A 19,851-nucleotide genomic window follows, 5' to 3' on the forward strand; every position below is an offset into this window, starting at 1 on the left:
AATAATGAAAACGAAATTTAAGGGGCAGTTAGAGATGTGTACTGTGAATTGGTTTATGGAAAAAAACCGATTTTGAAAAATTTTAAGTGATGACTTTTGTAGTTAGTGTGCGATATAGTATCAAGCAACTATAGTGCTACAAAAGTGACTTGATTTAGGAAATAATTTCAAAACCTATTTAGAAAACGCCTCTGCGAATTTGATTATAACGGACAAAATAGCATCATACACCTTGGACTATGTACGTCAATGTTGTTAAAATAGAAACAAAACAAAATGATCTCGTCCCTGCAATCAGTAATGAGGAATACAAACCACTAGTTATTAGAAATATAGTGCATGAGTGGTCTTGAAACCGTGTCGAAATAGCACGAAAATTCTCCGAAAACAATCTAATAAAAGCACAGAAATAAATCTGAAAACATTCCGAAACAGTCCTGAAATGATCAAAAAGCAATCCGAAAGTTATCCCTAAATAGTTCCGAAATGATACCGAAATATAATGGGCAAAGGCCCGAAACGATTCCAAAACCAATCTCGAAGCTAAATCGAAATTTTCACCAAATAGTCACGAGATGATTTCGACAAATTTCTAGACTTCCGAAACAGTCCAGAGAAGATTCCTAAATTGTCTCAAAACAGTTCTATGAATTCCGAAAACTATTCCGATATTATGCCAACTATTCTTAAGTACAATTTACAGTTTGAGAGCATCTTATAGTTTCTGGAAAATGACTTTGGTTTACAAAAGGAATAAAAACAAACATTTAAACCAAGGCGAATCTATACCAGGTGATCGCAAAGCATATTAAATTCCATACAAAAGCATGCTACTACATTGGAATGAATTCGCCTTGATTGAAACATAAACAAACAACTTATAAGAAAACTCACTCCTATAATTCTAGTATATGGAGAATAAAGATAAAATAATAAAATTTTAAACAAGAAATGCTCACATTTAAGTCATTTATTTCATTCATAAAAGTCAAGTAATCATGGTACCGCTTTCACATTTTGTCTTAATGGACGTTATTGCAATAACCCTCAGTTGGGTATACAATATTTGTTTTGACACGAACCTGATACCTTACTTCTTATACTTTTTATATTTAATTTGTTCAAAAACGTTGTTAGATATTAAAAAAAAAACACATGTAAAATCAAATAAAAGCATATAATAATGCACAAGTGTTATACACGCAAGTAAAAGTATTTAAACTAATTTCCGAAGTTCGGAATTTTCATAGCAGCGAATTCGGCACTTAATAATTTCATAACATCGGCATGTTTGAGATCAGGACGCTTGTACTGTTTGTAATTGTCTTTAACAAATTTGGCAAAACCAGTTGGTTCGCGAACTGGTGTTGGCAAGATATTACCATCTTTATCTTTTTTGTTTAAATATATCTCAATGGCACCATGACAAAACGAGCATCTTATGTTCTCCACCTTTTTTGATTTGGAATGAGCGTGTGATCTGTATAAAAGAAACCAATAATCAAAATATGTATGAGTGAATATAGTGTATTTATAAGATATATTATGTTTAACATACTTTGCGGCGCATAAGGTGCATTTATACGTATACTTATACTCTATATCATATTGATGGCATACGCCTATTTTTGGAATTTCTGGGAATATGCTATTAGCTTTCAATGCCCTGTAAATGAGAGAATATATTCGCATCAATTTTCATTTTGAGTCAAAAGCACCAAAAATTAGAGATCTTTTTTTAAACGGATCGATTTAACAACTTCCCTGTCCAATGAGTCATATGTGATTCACAAGAGCGTATTGAAATAAGTTCATGAGTCACATGTGATTCATTTCTTTATACAAATTAAATACGCTTTGTTGGTATGAACGTGTCGTTATATATTTGTGAATTCTATGTGAGCGTATATCAAAAGACCTAAACTTTAGGAAAATGAAAGAAAATTTCGAAATTTTTTTTCTGATACCTTTTTCTCATTTTCTTCAATTTTTGTATATACTTCTAACTTCAATTAAACAAAAAAGCACACTAATACACGCTTTTGACATTTATATATCAATTTACCGTTATTGTGATTCGAAAACTTAAATTATTTCTTATGGTCCTATATGTTCACATGTGATTCATTGAACGTGGTAAACAAAATTGTTTTTGCTACGTTCAGGAGTCACATTTGACTCACAAAATAAAATAGCCAAAATAAGGTAAATATATTATTATTTATAAAAATAATATTTTATAATATATATTCATATTATTCAATTAAGCAATACAAAAAAATAATGGGCGTGTGACACTCTCAAAGCGCTTTGTATGGGGACAGGGAAGTTACTATATTCAATAAATACCAATTACCATTGCTTCCAAGTGCTGCCATGACCTCCTTCACCACTAAATATCCAAGTAGCAGCATGGCATAGTTCATGTATTAAAGTGCAACGTAAACGATCGGCACTCGTTAATACCTTTTCACTCAGCTCTACAACACTTGTACGCACACCCATTCTATAGTGAAATATGTAAAATTATTATAACAATATGCATACGTACACATTTGGCATTCATACTTTTTCTTATTCAAACATCTACCAGCTGTATTGCAAAGTTTCTTGTTCCATTGTAGTGGAATATTCAATTTATTATCAAATAATTTTTCATTATACAGCTCATAAAGTAGTTTCGCCAGTTCTTCCTTTTTAGTGCGATAATTCTCTCGATAGGATAAAGCGTCTGGATGACAAAGCGATTTGGAGACACACACTAAATTTTATATTTATGTTAATTTGGTTTTACAACCGAAAAACAATAGCGCAATAATTAATTTACCGTCAAGTGATTTAAGAAATCCGTATTTGGATTTGGGTGTTGGCCAAAGATTGTCTGCCAGCTTCTTGCATTCTCTTAATATTCTGGAAGGTTTGGTAGGCTGCTTAGGTGTTTCTAAAATTGATAAAACGTATTCCTCAAACAAGTTTTCTACAGTTATTAATAGGAAAAGCTCAGGCGATTCTTAAATTATAGTCCTGGAATGAGCGTTGGATAGTCTCGAGCTCCCTAAATGGTCACGAGAGCAATTCCAAAATTATCTGAAAAATCATGCCAAATTACGAATCTAGCCCCGAAATAGCCCAATCACGAACCCAGAGACTTTTTAAACAATCCCGAAATTATTCCCAAATTGTCTCAATACAGAGCCGAAATGACCCTTAGATATCTAAACACAATCTAGCAAAGATTCAGCAATGCTGAAGTAGTGCCGAAACAATCCGTTGATAGTGCTGAAGCGATCCAAAAATGATCCTGAAAACAATCCCAAGTTGGTCCAAAAACGATTTCGAAAATAACCCAGAAAGCATTCCTGAAATGCCATGAAACTGGTCCAAAGCATCCCCGAAAACAAATACGGAATAGTCCCCAAGTTATTTCCAAATTGTTCCCAAATAATCTCGCAATAGCCCACAAATTATCGCGCAATGGTCTAGAAACCTTATCGAAAACAATTCCAAAACGGCCTGAAAATAGCACCAACCAGATTTCGAAATAGTACAGAAACAGCCCCAAAATGAAATCGAAATATATTCGAATGTTTCCGGGATAGTCCCAGTGGGTTAGGGGTTTAGAATATACCCGCAGCAGGTATGCTTGTCGTAAGAGGCGAATAAAATACCAAATTGATTCAATACATACATAGCTTCTCCAACCCAATTGTCAACCTCACCTCATATTGCGCTGGCAACCCCTTGAATCAATTTGGTATTTCAGTCGCCTCTTACGACAGGCATACCTGCTGCGGGTATATTCTAAGCCGCCTAACCCGCTGGGGTCGGCTAGTACCTTAATGGTGCTTGTTGCCGGAACTGCATCCGGCAAAGGACCATCAACATCCGCCTTCGCGAGTGCCCCTATCGCTACGAAAACAACAATAACACAGTCCAAATCTCGAAACAACCATAAAACATTTTCGAAAACATTAACGGGAGTCTCGTAATAGAGCCAATCTTAAAACTAAAAAAAATGATAATTCGCCCCTGTTTCGACCTTGTTGTTGTTTAGACCTTGTTCTATACGGCATATTTGACTTTTAGATCATATTAGTGATTTACGTCAAAGCGACAAAGTTAGGTTTTTACAAAACAGAAAGAATTAATGCTTACCTGGTGTTAATCTGGGCGTAGTGGGAGACCGAGGTGGTGTCACTTTAAAAATAGGATCACCACTTTTAATAAATTCCAAATTCTTATTAAAGATTGCAAAGCCGCCCGTTAAACCATCGTTTAAATTTACTTGTTCCATTTCCTGTAAAATTATTTCGTCATCATTAGTTGGAGGCAGTGGTTTGACAGGTGTACGTGGTTGCACTCCACCATCACCGATCGTCAAGTCGATATCTTCATCACCAAAGTTTGCTGTGAATAGTTTCCTTTTTGAACCAGTGTTTGGTGTAGATGGTAATTTCGGTTTATCTGTAGCCTTACAGGTGCACAAAATACTCTCCAAACGCGTGTTAAAATTAACATCTTTCCGAAAAATTAATAACAGAGAGAATATTGCAAAAAAAAAGTTGTTAGTTTTTTTTATTTTAACAATATAAATTACCATGATTTGCAGGCGGCGAATTCTGTTCGCCTTCCTGTATAGTAACTTCGTCTTTGGATAAATCTAGGTATATCAAAGCATTATTTGACTTAACTTTAGCCTTTCGACGCGCTCTAGCATCGGTGATTTTTACTTTGCTAGGCGACTTATGTTTCGACTGTTTTCCCGGTTGTCCTTTTACACCTTTTCTGGGACGTGTTATTTCATTGTCGCTGTTATTAGATGACGGGGAGTTGGTCCATGCTTTGTCTTTAGCAATTTTGTTTTCCTTGTCATCGTCCGTTGAATCATTGTTATTTTCCGTTTTGTCTAGTGTATCATCATCGGAAGCATAGTCGCCTGAAGTGTCACTATCATCATCAACGATTTGCCTCCAACGCTCCGCAGACGTCATAATAATATTCTGTCGTCTCTGTTTATTTGGTAACTTTTTTTTAAATTCAGTTCTTGGAACTTTAAAGTCTCTCAACTGATTCACATTACTCTGTGCCATAACGCGTGGTTCGGTATTGAAATGCTCAGTTTTCGGCTCAATTTCTTTGTTATATTGTTTTGGTGTATTAAAGCGGGTTGAATCCAAATTTGTACGTACAATATCACGACGAACTATAAAAGAAGAATACTAATTTAATATGGATTTTAAATACAAAATTATATTTATTCTATTAGTGCATACAAATAGAAAAATCATCTAGTACACTTTGTTCTGCACTTTGATCCATTACTTTGCCACCACTCGTAGGCTCAGGAACAGGTTTTGTTAAATCTTTAATTGAGTTTGCCTCTTTAAATGAAATTGGTGTTTTATTTGCTTGTGGTGATAGTGTGGAATTTTTTTTAGGCGTACGACTGGAACGTTTTAGTGTGCGTATTACTTCTGGTGTTTGCCAAGACTTGCCATACACTTGATTAAGTAGACGTTCGGCGTGTGTGAGAAAATCAAGATCCTCCTCTTCCTCATCCGCTGCATTTATATCTGTATTCATATTATTTTCAATGGCATTACTTTCGTTTATTTTGCTGCGATCTCGCTTTTGGTCATTACAAGTAGTTTCCAATTGAACTTCATTGTCAGATAGCGGGCTTTTTACTTTTGTATATGTCTCGTCTTGAGAAACTTTTTCATTGTCTTCACTATCCTTGTCATATTCATCTTCCAGACTATCTACTTGTGTTATTGAAATTTGTATGTTAATCTTTGCTGAGATACTGATCGTACTAATACCCATTTGTGGTGATATTTGAGATTGTGTACTTCCAGCATCTAGAAAATGTCAATATAACTAGATTAGTGCTTTAGAAAGTGCATCGACTAAAAAAAATTGTTTGTAGGAGAGGCAAGGGTAGTACTTAATATTAAATCCCACTCCCATTTATTCCTAAAAAAATTTTAAGATTCGGTTCCTAAATGTCTTGATATTTCCACATTTCAGTCGCGTGTTTGGACTGCGATATACACCATCAACCAACGGGGCTTAACCGCCCATGCGATGTTACACAAATTGGGAGCACCAATGGAGTTATAGTTTTTCTACACTTTTTCTCCCAACTCAGTAAATGTCCCCCACTTCCTGCGCTTCTAAACACGAGTGCCGACAGAAATACTTTCATTCTAATAACACGAACTCGCCAGTAAAGACTTTGGTTGCGAAATTGTTCCCTTCTGGTAATAACATTAGTTTAAACTCAATCCCTGTTTAATTGAAGAAGTATGCTGTTTCAAATCCTTTTTATTTGTAATGTAACACAGTAGCTCCCGAGTCTCCAATACAAAGGGCAGAGAGAAATCTTCAATCACCCCACTTATACTGAATGTATCCATTGAGTAATTTTTTAGGGTAGATAGATAGATAGATAATTAATTGATGTTCGCACTGCGACCATTGGTCTATTGTGCCCTCAACTGCTTCACAACACCTCATCCAAGCCGACATCTCTGATGAACCCTAGCAGTTCACCTGGCTTGAGGGATTTGATGTGAGAATGCTCCGGCCATGGTGAGCCCATAAACTTAGCTCTACGTCTTGAGATTGCATCGCACTCCAAGAGGATATGGTCCGACGTCTCCGCTGATCGATCACAAAATCGGCATGTGTTGTTCGATATTATACCCAGCTTTTGCATGTGGCTGTTCAGTCTACAGTGTCCTGTAAGAATAGCTGTTAGAATTCTTAGGTTATTTTTCGAGAGGCCTATAAATGCCCTGTATCGAGTTGTGCAGTAACCCCCTAACAGTAGCTTAGATTGTCTCAGGCCTGGCATATTACGCCAGTGTTTTTCCCTCTTTTCCTTTTCTTCTCCTAATAGATGCCCCCTAATTTCCTGCGGGCCTACTGGCAGGAACGGCTCAGGACCAATAGGTCGTATCGTTGCTGCCTCTGGCCAGGCTGTCCGCCTGCTCGTTTCCCTCGACTCCCCTGTGGCCAGGAACCCAGGCCAACAGTAGTTCATTGTGTGCTCCTAGTTGATTCAGCCTTTCCACGCACTCAAGGGTAACAATTTTACACATATTTACTTATAAATATCAGATGTTGTATTACTTACCTATTGCTTGACTACAATCACCAGTCATTACATCTGCACTAGTACGTTTGGTATCATGTACCGAATAACAGCTCATGTTTTCACTTGATGTTTCGGATATTACAACTGAATCTTCAGGTATATCTTGTTTAGCTGAATTAAAACTTTGATCACTACAAATTATCGACCTATCTTTAATCTCGTGCTCAGTGCTTTGCCTTAATGTAGTTGTAAACCATGGTAGCTTGGAGACGTCCTCAGATAAGGATGAAGTGTTTACCTCGGTGTCATCAAATGCCAAGCGTTGAGAGTCGCTATGTTGATCTTTTTCATTATTCAAAACACTTTTTGACGTACAAGCTTGAAGATCTACTAAAGTGCAACGACTCATTGACAATGTATCATTATCCATTCCTTTCTCTAATTTAATATTGATTTGATGGCCCGTGCCTTCCTGCATCAGTTTTACATAATCTTCTGTTTTGCGTGGTTCCACGCTATAAGTAGTCATTGATTCTGTATCCGCATAAGCTAGTCCTGCAATTTTTTTATATACGTTTTCGTCCTTTTTCAAACATTTTTCTGTTTGCTTTTCATCATTTGCACTAAGTAAAGTAAAATTATCTTCACCAAGTATTCCATTTTCTTCAATTTCTCTACGCTGTTGTGAGACGTCACGTAAAAATGCTTCCATTCTGTCCGCTCTATCATTACTAAAGGTTTGTGGCAAGAATACATCAGCTGAGCGACCACTTTCCGGTATTTCCGATGTCAGAACATCAAAATCCACGAAATCTGATATACTACTATCGGTTACTGTTATTGCACTACCACTGTCGTCGCCAGTAGATGACAACGATATGCATGAAGGTTGTGTGACGTCTCTTTCAGCCATACTTTCTTCCTTATCATCAGTTGTAATTGTACACGTCTGTAGGCGTGGTGTACGCAACTCGTAGCTCATACGTTGACTTTCAGTTGATACCAGTAAAGTAGTCTCATGTTGAATTTTATCACTAGTATTTACATTGGACTTTCTTACGCTAACAGCCATTGTCGATACTGCTCTCGTCAATGTAGATATTTGTTGATCCACTAAGTTATCATTGTCCGGTTGATTAATATTCTCACTAACTTGCAAAGGTTCCATATTGTCAGTGTACTTGCTGTTTAGTGACAGAGGTTCAAGTGAACTTTTCAAATGGGAACCATTAATTTGCGTTGCCGGAATGCTACTGCTCTCGCTACGTAGTAGTGGGTTAATATATTGTGGATTGTCGATATGGGAGAAACCGGTAGAAGATTTAGTTTCTGTTGTATTATCCAGTGCTTCTAACAGATTCCGGCTAGCACGCTTAATATCTTCAAGCTTTTCTTCAATATCTTCGTGATCTGCATCTGTTATCTCTGGTTGTTTCTTTTTATTCGATAAAGTTAGTTTGGAGAATCCTGGCAACAAGATATGTAAACAAATTTCTGTAAAAAATGGTCTAGTGTAGAAAAATATCCTTACTATCTCTTATTGGCACATTTATTTTTCTCGGATCAACACATGTTATCAGTTTGTATTTTTGTTCTTCGTCCATTATTTTTGTATTCAATATATTTTTGGCTTTCTTTCGGTACAAATATGAAGTGGGAGTATTTCAAACAGAACGCGCCGTTTCTTCTTCTTCCTCAGACACTAGGTCACAAACAAAGTTGCTTTCAGTGTTGAGAAACCAATGATCGGACTTTATTGGAAGTGCATTTATTTGGACTTTTTATATAAAAGCTAAGAGCCATTGTGGATAAAACAAGCGTGATATCTTATACTAGGTACAAACACACGCCATATTGGCAATTTATACCATTTGGGCAATTTATTACGCAATTTATCATATAATAAATTGTAATAACAAATTGCCAATTTAAAAAAAATTGCGTAATAAATTGTTTCAAACTGTTAATACAACCTTGTAAAGTGTGTTTATTGAGTAGATTTAAACGTCAGCTGCGCATGGCTCAACTATATGGTTGGCTCATCTCATCAGCTGATATTATTTTTTTCATTTCACTGGAGTAGGAATTGTCAAAAGAGGATGGCAAACTCAAAATGAAACCAAAACATTGAACACATTATCTTACAACACACAAAAATTTTAAAGTTTTATGTTTTCATTCCATTCCATACACCTAATTCCAACACGCACATTTTGACATTCTGAACACAGGTATGTTGTTGCTGTAGAGATGAGCCAACCGGCCATCAAATTACTATTGTGTAAGCTAAATTGAGTTGTATGAACACCACTCAATTTGAATTGATATTGCCTCAATTTATTTTTCTGTTTGAACATAGCATTATCCCTCAACTGCCTGACAGGATGTTCAATATGGTTACCTTTTAGCATTTTGGTAGCGTTTTGACAGGGTGTTCAATATGGCGGCGCATAGGGCCGACTATCTTCAGTGAGTCATAGAAAAAGATACAGAATGGGCATAGATAGTCAATTGAAAATCAGATGATCCATTCTATTTGTAATTTTGACGTCTTTGCAGAAGTTATCACACTTGTCTTATCCACAATGCTAAGAGCCCTATGCAGTTCTAAAGTAAACGCTGAGGGAATATTTTAATTTATTTCGTTTGCATGGAAATAGCAGCCAAAAAATTTTGACGTTTGGCAAGGTATGGTAATTGATTCGCAATGCACATACCCCTTTATTCATACTCTATAATTAGAAATTCGTACGGAAATATCATTTTAAAAAGCTTTTAGAAAACATTTTACCCTTAATGAATACGGGGGATAAAATATTGAATTTTAATTGATTTCCCTGTTTAATTTTGTTTGCCGGTCAAATGACATTTTTCCTTAAGAATCAGTCACGGCCAATTGTTTCTTGGCAAAACCAGAGTTGCTGAGTGAACTTGTTGCTAAAGACCCTGGGGCCCTATGAAGAAAAAGTGTACATTTTAAAACTCATAGTTACTGAATAGGGCCCCTGGTGAAGTTGAGCTAGTCATAAAGCCTTAGTCATATCTAGCGCATGGAATCCGTAAGGTCTTTTGAAATCTATGGATTTCGAGATTTGAGTACTGTCAGAGATGGTTATACCTTATGGGTGTTTTTATCATGATGTAATGTATACAAATATGAGTAGCTTAGTAAAAAAACATTTATTAGAAAAATGCCTGTTTCCTTTGAAATCAGAACATTGAAGTTTATAACAGCTAAAGAAGGCTTTACTATACCGAAAAAGAAGATTTCCTGTGGTTCGAAATTGAATCTTAAAAAAATAAACTAATTTACGAATGTTACGAATATTAGCAACACTAAGGGGTGATGTCATCTCTAAGCCGATGCTAAGCAGCGAGTTGTAGCACATAACCAAATTAATCATTATGTCTACACATATGTACGTACACGCAGCGGAGAAGCAACGTACAATGAGCTGTGAGAGAAGCCATAAAAATTGTGCATCTGTAGTTATAGCTGAGAAACTTATAGCAGATAACCAACTAGTAGATTCTAGAACAGAACCGCCTACAAATGTCAACGAGGAAACCAAACACTATAAAAGGCAGCAACAGTAGAGGCCCGACATTCAGTTGGATTTAAGACGCTATCTAGCGAGCAATAGCAGTATTATATTGAAAGTCAGTTTGAGTTAAGCGAGCTATCAGTAAGCGAAGTATAAGTGTTATTGTGAAGTACTTTAATAAAGGCCATTTTACAATATTGAAGAGTGGAGTTATTTATTCAACAGTTTAGCGATACGATCGTTTGTAGAAGTTTGTAAATAAGAGGGTTTGCAGTAAATTCGTTACAATTGGTGTCAGAAGAGGAATTGTTGAATAAAATCCAGAGGACAGCAAGGACATGGCAAAGTTAAGTGTTGAAGATCCAGCAACTGAAGAAGGAGTTGGAGAGCGGTGGGTTGAATACAACCGGCATTAAACTCGAACTTCAGGTACGACTACGAGAGGCAATGGAATTAGAAGGAATTGATGTGGACGAGTATGTCTTTTATCCTGATGTGGAAGAGCCAGCGACGAAAATGGAAGAGAAGATAGAGACTCCGAATCCATTGGCAAGTGTTGACACTAACGCGATACTAGCAGTGTTGAAGCAAATGTCGTCACAAATATCAACCGAAATGTCATCTCAACTGGAATCGCAGAAGGCATATATGGCATCCAAGATGGAATCACAAGTGACGCGTATTTCAGAAATGTCGTCGCAAATGTCATCTCAACTGGAAGAACAGAAGACATATATGACTGTTGTATGTTGTATGTATGTATGTTGGCTGAGCAGTGGAAAGAACAGGAGGCCCGCAGATCCTCGCAGCTGGAGGCGCAGGAGATAAGGGTATCATCGAAGCTGGAGGCACAAGATACAAAAATAATGTAGTTTGAAGAAAAATTCGAGGCAGAGGTGGATGCTTTGAGAGGTCGTATACAGGAATTGTAACTTAATCGCCCGGCTGTTTCAGTGAGTAATCCAAAGGTAAAGACACCATCCTTTGACGGTTCTGTTCCTTTCTAGGTTTTTAAGCTTCAGTTTGAGGAGACCGCAGCAGTGAACAACTGGAATGCTGAAGATAAAGTTGCTGCCCTGTTCATGGCATTGAAAGGGCCTGCAGCTGATATTTTACAAACCATTCCAGAGGGCGAACGGAACTGTTATGAAGCATTGAAGGGCGCTCTAAAGAGACGATACGGATCTGAGCATAGGAGACAGATATACCAAATGGAGTTACTGAACCGCTTCCAGAGGCCTGGTGAAACATTGCAAGAGTTTGCATCGGATGTTGAAAGGCTGGCACATTTAGCGAATGCGGACGCACCCGTGGAATACACCGAAAGGGTAAAGATTGAGAGCTTTATAAATGGCATACGGGACGTCGAAACAAAGCGAGCTACATACGCAAAACAAAAGCCAACAATCGCAGAAACGGTTTCACAAGCTGTGATTCAGGAAACAGCGTTGCTTCTGTGAAAGCCAGTTTTCAAAGCACGCCGTGTGGAAGTAGAAAGGTCAGAGTGGGTAGACGCAATATTGGAGGCGCTGAAAGGATCGCGAAAGCGGAGTGAGAGAGTTATCAAATGCTCCAATTGCGGGAAGCCCGGTCACATTGCACGTCATTGCTATCTTGATCCTAGTGGTTTTAATAACAAAGCTGGAGGGGATGAGCAAGAGCGAGCAAGATGTAGAAATCGAGAGCTATCTCCAGCTATTGAATTTCCTGTGATATCTGTATCGCAAATTGGAAGGAAATCAAGCAGTCTTACCGTCAGAAGGAATGTCGATGGCAAGGAGCGTGTACTGACTGTAGATACGGGCGCATCTCATTCCTTAATTCGATCTGATTTGGTCAAGAGGAGAGTAAAGCCATTACCTGGAGCAAGGTTGCGTACGGTCACTGGCGAGTATAACCAAGTCCTGGGAGAAGTGATCTGTGAAGTCTTAAAAATTCGTTGTGGCAGAGATCTTTGATGAAGCCATATTGGGAGTGGACTTCTTGGTCGACATGACATCAAGATCGATATGCAGAAAAGGGTGATGCGTTATGAGAACCAGGATGTGCCACTTAACTTCAGTTTGGAAAAAGGGTTCAGCAGTAAGCGAGTGCTGGTGGAGGAGATTCGACAGAGACCACGAAAGTCAAGGAAAGTAGATCGAGCAAAGGTTTATGGAACAAATGGGCCAAACAAATCAAAACCGAAGGTACCTGTGAGAGAAACATTGGCATTGAAAAAACCTAACGGACGCACTAAAACGAAGGAAAGAATTTCGCAGAAAGAATGCAAAGGTGGCTTCAAGCCAGGGCACATTACTGTTGTGAAGCGTCGGAACGATACTGATTATGCAAAGCACATCCGTCAAGCGCAAGCTCTACGAAGAAGTTCAAAGTTGTGAAGAAGATCAGTGACACCATCTACCGCACACAAACCATTTGGAAACCACGAAGTAGAAGAGTGGTACATTTGGAGATGCTAGCGGCGTTTATATCAGGAACTTTGTCTAGCGAGCAATAGCAGTATTATTTTGAAAATCAGTTTGAGTTAAGCAAGCTATCAGTAAGCGTTATTGTGAAGTACTTTAATAAAGGCCATTTTGCAATATTGAAGAGTGGAGTTATTTATTCAACAGTTTAGCGATACGAACGTTTGTAAATAAGAGGATTGCAGTAAATTCGTTACCGGGGTTTTAAAAAATGAAATGGCGGGATTTTGGGATGGAAAAACGGCTCGGGAGGCCCGAGATTCGGGATTCGGGAACCTCAGTCATAACCATACGTTTGGAATGTCACTGCGCATCGGACAATAATAATAATTGAATAGCAATTATTATTTACCGGTGTTAAGCTTAAAATTATGCCAAACTCATTTTGTGGGCAGTATCTCTCTCTCTCTCTCTGTGGTCTCTCTTGTTGGAAATTGTTTTTGTAATTGGACTTTCCGGAATGAGTGCTGACTTACTAAATTTGGTAATTCTATACAACAGCATCTTAATACACGTTCAAAAATATTGTAACGAATTTACTTGCAAATCCTCTTATTTGCAACCTTCTGGTAAGTTCGAATCACTAAACTGTTGAATAAATAACTCCAATATTTAATAATGCAAAATGGCCTTTATTAAGGTACTTCACAATAAATAACTCTACTATTGCCCGACAGATTGCGTGCTTAATCAAAACTGATTGTAGCGCCTCTATTGTTGAGGCCTTTTATACTCTTTGATTTCCTCGTTGCATCTTCTGGGCGCTTCTGTTCTAGAATCTACTAGTTGGTTATCTGTTATAATTATAACTACAGAGGTACGTGTATAGCTCTCATATGCGCGTATATTTGTGAGCGACACTTCCACAATTATAATTGGATATCTCAGATAAGATATCTGCATGTGTTTGTGCGCTGCTTCTCTGCTGCGTGTACGTACATATGTGTAGACATAATGATTGAATTATTGATGTGCATTCACGTCACTGCTTAGCATCGGCTTAGAGATGACAGTACCCCTTAGTGTTGCTAATATTCGTTATACTGCCCTCAACCTAAGTCTGATCGTCCCGATCAGACAAATCTCTCGATCCAAACGCTGTCAAACTTTCCAAATGGACCACTTTCATTTTGGTTCGTGGTTTACCGATGGTTTGTTTGCGGTACACTACATCGTTGATCCGTTTTATAACTTTGTATGGGCCTTCCCAATTACACTGCAAATTTGGGGACAAACCTTTTTTTCGTTGTGGGTTGTATAACAGCACCAAATCTCCTTCATGAAACCCTTCCGAATTAATTACTTTATCGTACCTCGCTTTCATCTTGTCACTCATAATCTTTGCTCGTTGCCTTACCAGATCGTGTATCTCTCTCAGCTCTTCTTCCAAGACACCAGTAGATTTCTTGACATTTCTCTCCGCATCGGCATCTATCCAAAACTTCAAATCAGTTGCCAGTCGAAGGTCTTTGCCAAACATTACTTTTGCAGGGCTTTGGCCCGTTGTCTCATGCACTGCTGATCGGTAAGCCATCAAGAATAATGGTATGCGGGTATCCCACTCCTTATGGTACTTGTCCACTACTTTCCTTAAGTGCTCCTCCAATGTTATATTGAATCGTTCCACAATACCATACTGAGGATGCAATGCAGTTGTCCGTGTTCTTCGAATGCCCAATGATTTACACGTTTCCTGGAATACAGCTGATTCGATATTCCTGCCTTGGTCAGAATGTAACTCCATTGGTACACCATACCTTGCAACCCAATTGTTTATAAATACTTCTGCTACTGTTTCCGCTTCTTGATTTGGGATTGGGTATACCTCTGGCCATTTGCTGACATAATCCATAACTACCAGTACATACTTCTTTCCGCAGTTGCTAGTAGGAAATAGCGATTATTTTACAAAACTTGGAATTCTGCCAATAAAACACATGTATTACTATAAGACATTAAAAATATTTTTCATTCGATGCGGTTATTTACATAGCCTAGCTTCGGATAAATATAATCTGAGGGCAAACACCCACGGCCTAGTTGTCATTCCTGCATATCGTACAACTCATTACAGTAACTTTTTCACAATCGTCTATTGTAAGCTTTTCAATGCCTGCCAATATACGTCTCATAAGAAATTTGTACAAGTTTTTAAAAATGTAAAATCGTATCTACTCGAGCTATCACATAACGATATCAAAGTTTTGCTGGACCCTAGTATTTGATTTGACTTTGGATCTGTAAATATTGCATATTACATATTTATATTATAATCGCATATCTAAGTGCCATTTTCACCCCACACACTAGTTTTGTATTCTATTTATGTATAGCATTCCACACTATTATATTATATTTTACAGAATGCTTTACCTTTATTTCTTACATATTAATCTAAATGATGTTAATTTTAAGTTGAAATGTTACATTGTAAGAAAAGAATGAATGAATAAATCTCTCTCTCTCTCTTTCGTTTCGTTCGAGCCCTTGCATAACATGTGACAGATCTGTATCTTCTAGCTGACACTTCCTTAGCTGTTCCTTGTCCCATTCCTCTGTACATGTTATAGTCATTAGCCGGACATCTATAATGTCTTCTTTAGCCTCGGCCTTTGAACAGTGCTTGCATTCCAAACTACATGGTCTTCGTGACATTGCATCGGCATTCCCATTGGTACTACCTTTCCGATGGTCAATGGAGAAGTCATAGCTTTGTAGCCGCTCGATCCACCGTGACAATTGTCCTTCTGGATTACGGAACTGCAGAAGCCATTTCAACGCTGCGTGATCTGTCCTGACGCGGAATCGCTGGCCGTAGAGATATTTGTGAAAATGTTTAATGCACTCTACCAATGCCAACAGCTCTCTCCGTGTAACGCAATAGTTCCTCTCTGGTTTTCCAATCGAACGGCTGTAATATGCAACTACCTTCTCCTGTCCATCGACCAGTTGTGATAAAACGCCTCGTATAGCATATCCACTTACATCTGTATCTAGAATAAATGTTGCTCCTGGAATCGGATATGCTAACATTGGGGCAGTGCACAAACGTTCCTTCAATGTTTGGAAAGCCACTTCTTGCTCCTTCCATTCAAAAGCTTTATGTTTTCTTGTAAGCTCATGGAGGCTATGGGCTACGCTGGAAAAATTTGGTACAAATCGGCGTTAATATGTGCACAGCCCAAGGAAAATTCTTAATTCATGCAAGTTCTGTGGTCTTGGCCAATCCTTTAATGCCTCTATCTTTTCATTTGCTGTACGGATACCTTCTATCGTTACCTTGTGACCCAAATAATTTACTTCCTTTTTAAACAGTGCTGTGTTACCGGAGCGTATCGGATCTGAATCCGACAAAGGACCATCACATCGATAACACTCCCCAAAGCCTTCGGGGAGTAACCTAATCGCTACAACAACAACAACAACACAACAACATTTCGTTCCAGAGTGCGAGTCCAGAGTGTCGTCAATTCTTGGCAATGGGTAGCTATCCTTTTTCGTGACGTCGTTCAACTTGCGGTAGTCCACGCAAAACCTCATTTTCCCATCCTTCTTCTTCACAAGTACCACAGGTGAGCTCCATGGACTAGCTGATTGTTCGATGATGCCGCTGTCGCTCATTTCTTGTATGATTTGACTCACAACTTCCCGCTTTGCCAGTAGAACACTACGTGGAGCTTGACGGATCGGCCTCGCATCTCCAGTGTCAATTTGAGTTGTTTTGCCTTGCTCTGATTTGCTTCCTCTAGCCCCTGCGTCCATGCCGTGATGTTATTTGAAAGATCAGTATTGCTAGATGAAACGTGTTCCTGGAGCTGTTCACAGTTAATAACTACTTCAGCCTCTTGGCATCTTCCCAAAATAGCTCCTTTGATCAGTTTGAGTGGTGACTTGAACTCATTGAGTACTCTTACCGAGATACGTCCATCCTGTTGTGTTATAGCCAAGGTTTTTCCCACAAGTATGTTCGGTGTTGATTTGTTTGCTGCCTCGGCTACCCACAATTTGTTTGTCCCACAATCTCCATCAACCTTTGCTCAGATGACTGCTTCGGATTTTGGTGGTATTTGCTGATTCTCTTCCACCAGCACTCGCTTACTGCTGTAGCCTCTCTCGTAGCCGAAATTAAGTGGCACATCCATGTTCTTATATCGCATCGTCTTGCTTTGCATATCGATCTTGATGGTCGATTAAGAAGTCCACTCCAATTATGATTTCATCAACAATCTCTGCCACTATAAAATTCTGTACTACCGTGACGTTCCCAATTGCTACTTCACCTAGAACCGTGGTGTCTTCTCCAGTGGCCGTACGCAATCTTGATCCATGCAATGGTGTTATCTTCTTGTTGACTAAATCCGATCGAATGATGGAATGAGATGCACCCTTATCTACAGTCAGTAAACGTTCCTTTCCATCCACATGCCCTCCGACAGTAAGATTGCTTGGCCTTCTTCCAATTTGCGAGATAGAGATTATGGGTCATTCAATTGAGGGAGCCAGCTGTCGCCCATTGCGGCTGACTCTCTTTAGTTTAACGATTGAGTAGACTTGGAGATTTGCTCATCTCCTTCAGCTCTGCGTTTACGACCACCTACATTGTTGGAACTGTTAGGGTTGGTGTTGCAATAACGCGCAATGTGCCCTGGCTTTCCACACTTAAAACATTTGACTGCATCATTATTCTTCTGCTGCGTACCCTTCAATGCTTCCAAAATTGTGTCTACCTACTCTGGTCTTTCTACTTCCACACGATGGGCTTTGTACGCTGGCTTACTCAAAAGTGCGGCAGTTTCTTGAGTCAGTGCATGGGATACCGTTTCTGCGAATGTGGGTTTTGGGTTTGCATATGTCGCTCGCTTCGTTTCTACGTCCCGTATGCCATTTATAAAACTCTGGATTTTTACCCTCTCGGTGTATTCCACGGTTGCGTCCGCATTTGACAAATGAGCCAACCTTTCAACATCCGAAGCAAACTCTTGCCAAGTCTCATTAGCTTTTTGGTAACGGTTTTGCAACTCTGTTTGGTGTATCTGCTTCCTGTGTTCGCTTCCGTATCGCCTCTCTAGAGCACCCATCAATGTTTCGTAGTTGTTCCGCTTCCCCTCGGGAATAGTCTGTAGGATTTCAGGAGCAGATCCTTTCAATACCACGAATAGTGCAGCAGCTTTATGTTCAGCACTCCAATTGTTCACTGCTGCGGTGTTCTCAAACTGAATCTTAAACACCTGGAAAGGAATAGAGCCATCAAAAGATGGAGTTTTTACCTTCGTATTGCTTGCTGAAACAACTGGGCGATTTAGTTGCAACTCCTGTATACGACCTCTCAAAGCTTCTATCTCGGCATCCATTTTGTTCTCGAGCTGTACAATTTTTGTATTCTGTGCTTCTAACTGCGAAGACATTTGTGCCACCTGCAATGATAAGCGCTCCTCTTGTGTTTCCATCTTGGATGTAATCTGTGTCGACATTTCTGAAATACGCGTTTCTTGCGCTTCAATCTTCGATGTTATTTCTGACGACATTTCTGCAATACGTCTCTTCTGTTCTTCCATTTGTGATGTTATATTTGTCTTTTGTTCTGCCAGTTGAGATGTTAAATTTGTCTTTTGTTCTTCCAGTTGGGATGATATTTGCGACGACATTGATGTTACTGTTGATGTTTGTGCAGATATTGCAGCCAATATCATGTTCAAGTCTGTGCTCGTAACTGTCTGCGATGTTTCATTTTTCTCTTCAATTTTTGTTGTCTCCTCGCCATCAAGAGGAAAGACATACTCTTCCACGTCAATTCCTTCTAATTCCATTGCCTGTCGTAGTCGTTCCTGAAGTTCTAGTTTAATGCCGGTTGTATTCAATCTACGGCTCTCCAACTCTTTCTTCAGTTGCTGGATCTTCAATTCACTTAACTTTGGCATGTCCAAGTTGTACTCGAAGTCTTCGGAATTTATTCAACAATTCCTCTTCTGACACCAATTGTAACGAATTTACTTGCAAATCCTCTTATTTGCAACCTTCTGCTAAGTTCGAATCACTAAACTGTTGAATAAATAGCTCCAATATTTAATAATGCAAAATGGCCTTTATTAAGGTACTTCACAATAAATAACTCTACTATTGTCCGACAGATTGCGTGCTTAATGATAGCGCCTCTATTGTTGAGGCCTTTTATACTCTTTGATTTCCTCGTTGCATCTTCTAGGCGCTTTTGTTCTAGAATCTACTAGCATTGTGAATGATAAAGTGTGATATCTTCTGCATAGACATCCAAATTCCAAAGTGATTGGATCACCTGGGCCCGAATTACGTATTCCGGGAACTGAACACTCGTCTCTTAAAAGTACTTATTTGGTATTACGTGATACGTGAACGAATAGCTGCAATCGAAATTCGGTATTATGTGTTCAGTGAACGTACACAACAAATCGTAAACGTCAAAAAATTGCATACGATAGCAAGAAGACGTTCGAGTGCATTTAAAATTTGATGTGTTTTGAAAATAAACGAATTAGTTTATAGTTGTAACGTTTTAAATTTGTATTCAAAAAAGAAAAGTGATCTTACCACAAACAAAAACGCAAATTTCAAGATTAATGATGTAAGTAAATAAATAAAAAAAATAGTTAAAAGTGTTTATAATATAAAATATTTGTTTACCCAAAGAAAGCATCTAAATAAACTAAACTATAAGCAAAAGGAAATTATGGGAGAGTTTATGCAGCAGCACCCCAACCTA

General features: G+C 38.5%; 1 protein-coding gene across 1 annotated transcript; it reads right to left on the minus strand.

Annotated features, from left to right (window-relative positions):
• Positions 1–955: 955 nt before the first annotated feature.
• Positions 956–8,784, minus strand: LOC137249405 (germ cell nuclear acidic protein-like). Its single transcript, XM_067780850.1, has 10 exons — positions 8,634–8,784; positions 7,142–8,569; positions 5,274–5,861; positions 4,598–5,203; positions 4,156–4,518; positions 2,828–2,941; positions 2,569–2,761; positions 2,357–2,506; positions 1,559–1,666; positions 956–1,480 (listed from the first exon to the last, which is right to left on the minus strand). Exons 1-10 carry the CDS (start codon positions 8,704–8,706, stop codon positions 1,222–1,224), a joined length of 3,882 nt encoding a protein of 1,293 aa, XP_067636951.1. The 5' UTR covers positions 8,707–8,784; the 3' UTR covers positions 956–1,221.
• Positions 8,785–19,851: the final 11,067 nt, after the last annotated feature.

Source organism: Eurosta solidaginis, chromosome 4 (genome assembly GCF_040869045.1).
Source record: "Eurosta solidaginis isolate ZX-2024a chromosome 4, ASM4086904v1, whole genome shotgun sequence".
NCBI lineage: Eukaryota > Metazoa > Arthropoda > Insecta > Diptera > Tephritidae > Eurosta > Eurosta solidaginis.